We start from the raw sequence: 1,402 nt of genomic DNA, 5'->3' as shown, positions 1-1,402 counted from the left end.
AAAAAAAAAAAACCCCAAGTAAAAACTCGAAACGTCGTCATTCACTAACTTCTTGTTGCTTTCTCAGACCTAAATACATCATCATTTTCTAGTGAGTGACATACATACGAAAGCAAGTGATCTAATCATGCTCTTTCACCCCACTTTATTACCATATATATAATAAGTACACACACTAGTTGCTGTTTTTAGTGTACTACTAACATTTAAAGAAACTGAACAATAAGCCATCTTTAGTCTTTACCATAACAAAGATAACATAAACTAACCAGAGAGAGGATGAGAAACAAAATGCAATCTCTTAACTCATTCACATAAACCAAATTTGTTATTAAACTCCTTGTCATTCACCATTTGATTGAACAAGATGTGACTCACCATATCAATCTAGTGGTAATATATGATAAATAAGAGAGCCAAATGTGTTATCTAAGTAATGATGAAAATGTCATATACACATATCCACCAGAAGGAACAAGTCCAACAAGTTTCAGAGACATAACTATACTTAATACTTCAGAGAATGATCAAGAGCAAAAATTGTAGAACCATCAGCACAAGTTAACACAAATGAGATTAATTACGGTTTCCACTCACCGCATCGTTTCCGGTAATCAAGATGTGACGACGGTGACGTAAGCGGAGACGAAGAGCCTATTGGGGCGATGTAGCAGCGTTTCCAAAAATATCATCCTCTTAAAACGATGTCGTTTTATCACCGAATTAAAAATAAATCATCTTTAATTGCATGTTAACCCCTTGCATTTTACATTATTTTCCAAAAAAAACATCCTTAATGCTCCAAAGTCCAAAAGTTAATGAAAGCCCATTGAGGCCCGTTATAAAGACCACAAGAGTCTGTCTCTCTCCCCTCAGAGTTTTTATTTCCTCATTATTGTCTGTTCTTACTTCTTAGGGTTTTAGCTTTTCTCTCTTTGTCTCTTCTCGGGAAAAAAAATGGCGGCAATTTCTAGGGTTTTTGGAGGGTTCAGGACACTGATGGCGAAGGCGGCGACTGCTGAGGCCGTTACTGTCGCTGGAGCTGCTGGTAAAGAAGGAAAAGGGGTGTTCAAGGTGTTTACAGTCTCGCAGCCGTTGGCTAGCTTCGCCGGAGAAACCCAACTCACTCGTGGTACCGCCGTGAAGAAGGTTTGGGAGTATGTTAAGCTTCACAATCTCCAGGTTCGTTGATTTCGGAGATTTCTAGGGTTTTTTGTTACTTTTCTTAGATCTCTGTTACTTGTTTATGAACTTAGGGATTTGGTGTTACTTCGTAGAGACTTCAGTAATGGTAGAGAACAGAGGGTTGTTGCATGTAGACAAGTTTGATTGTTCTGTAGAACACAGATTTTGAGTGTATGCCTATTGTCCTGTGGTTGAAAATGGATTGTTTTGTTGTGAG

At 38.1% G+C, this 1,402-nt stretch overlaps 1 protein-coding gene across 2 annotated transcripts in view; it reads left to right on the top strand.

Annotated features, from left to right (window-relative positions):
• Window positions 881–1,402, top strand: part of LOC104741778 (upstream activation factor subunit UAF30-like) — a 5,069-nt gene continuing 4,547 nt past the window's right edge. The window contains exon 1 of one of the 2 annotated variants that reach the window (XM_010462694.2): window positions 881–1,132. In XM_010462694.2, the coding sequence (XP_010460996.1) occupies window positions 958–1,132 (175 nt within the window). In that variant the 5' untranslated portion in view covers window positions 881–957. Of the gene's footprint in view, window positions 1,183–1,402 lie in introns of both variants that reach the window. The other variant, XM_010462695.2, reaches the window with a different exon arrangement.

The sequence above is a fragment of the Camelina sativa genome, chromosome 14, assembly GCF_000633955.1.
Source record: "Camelina sativa cultivar DH55 chromosome 14, Cs, whole genome shotgun sequence".
Taxonomy (NCBI): domain Eukaryota; kingdom Viridiplantae; phylum Streptophyta; class Magnoliopsida; order Brassicales; family Brassicaceae; genus Camelina; species Camelina sativa.
Note: the sequence above shows the minus strand (reverse complement) of the source record. Positions and strands in the feature narration are given on the sequence as shown.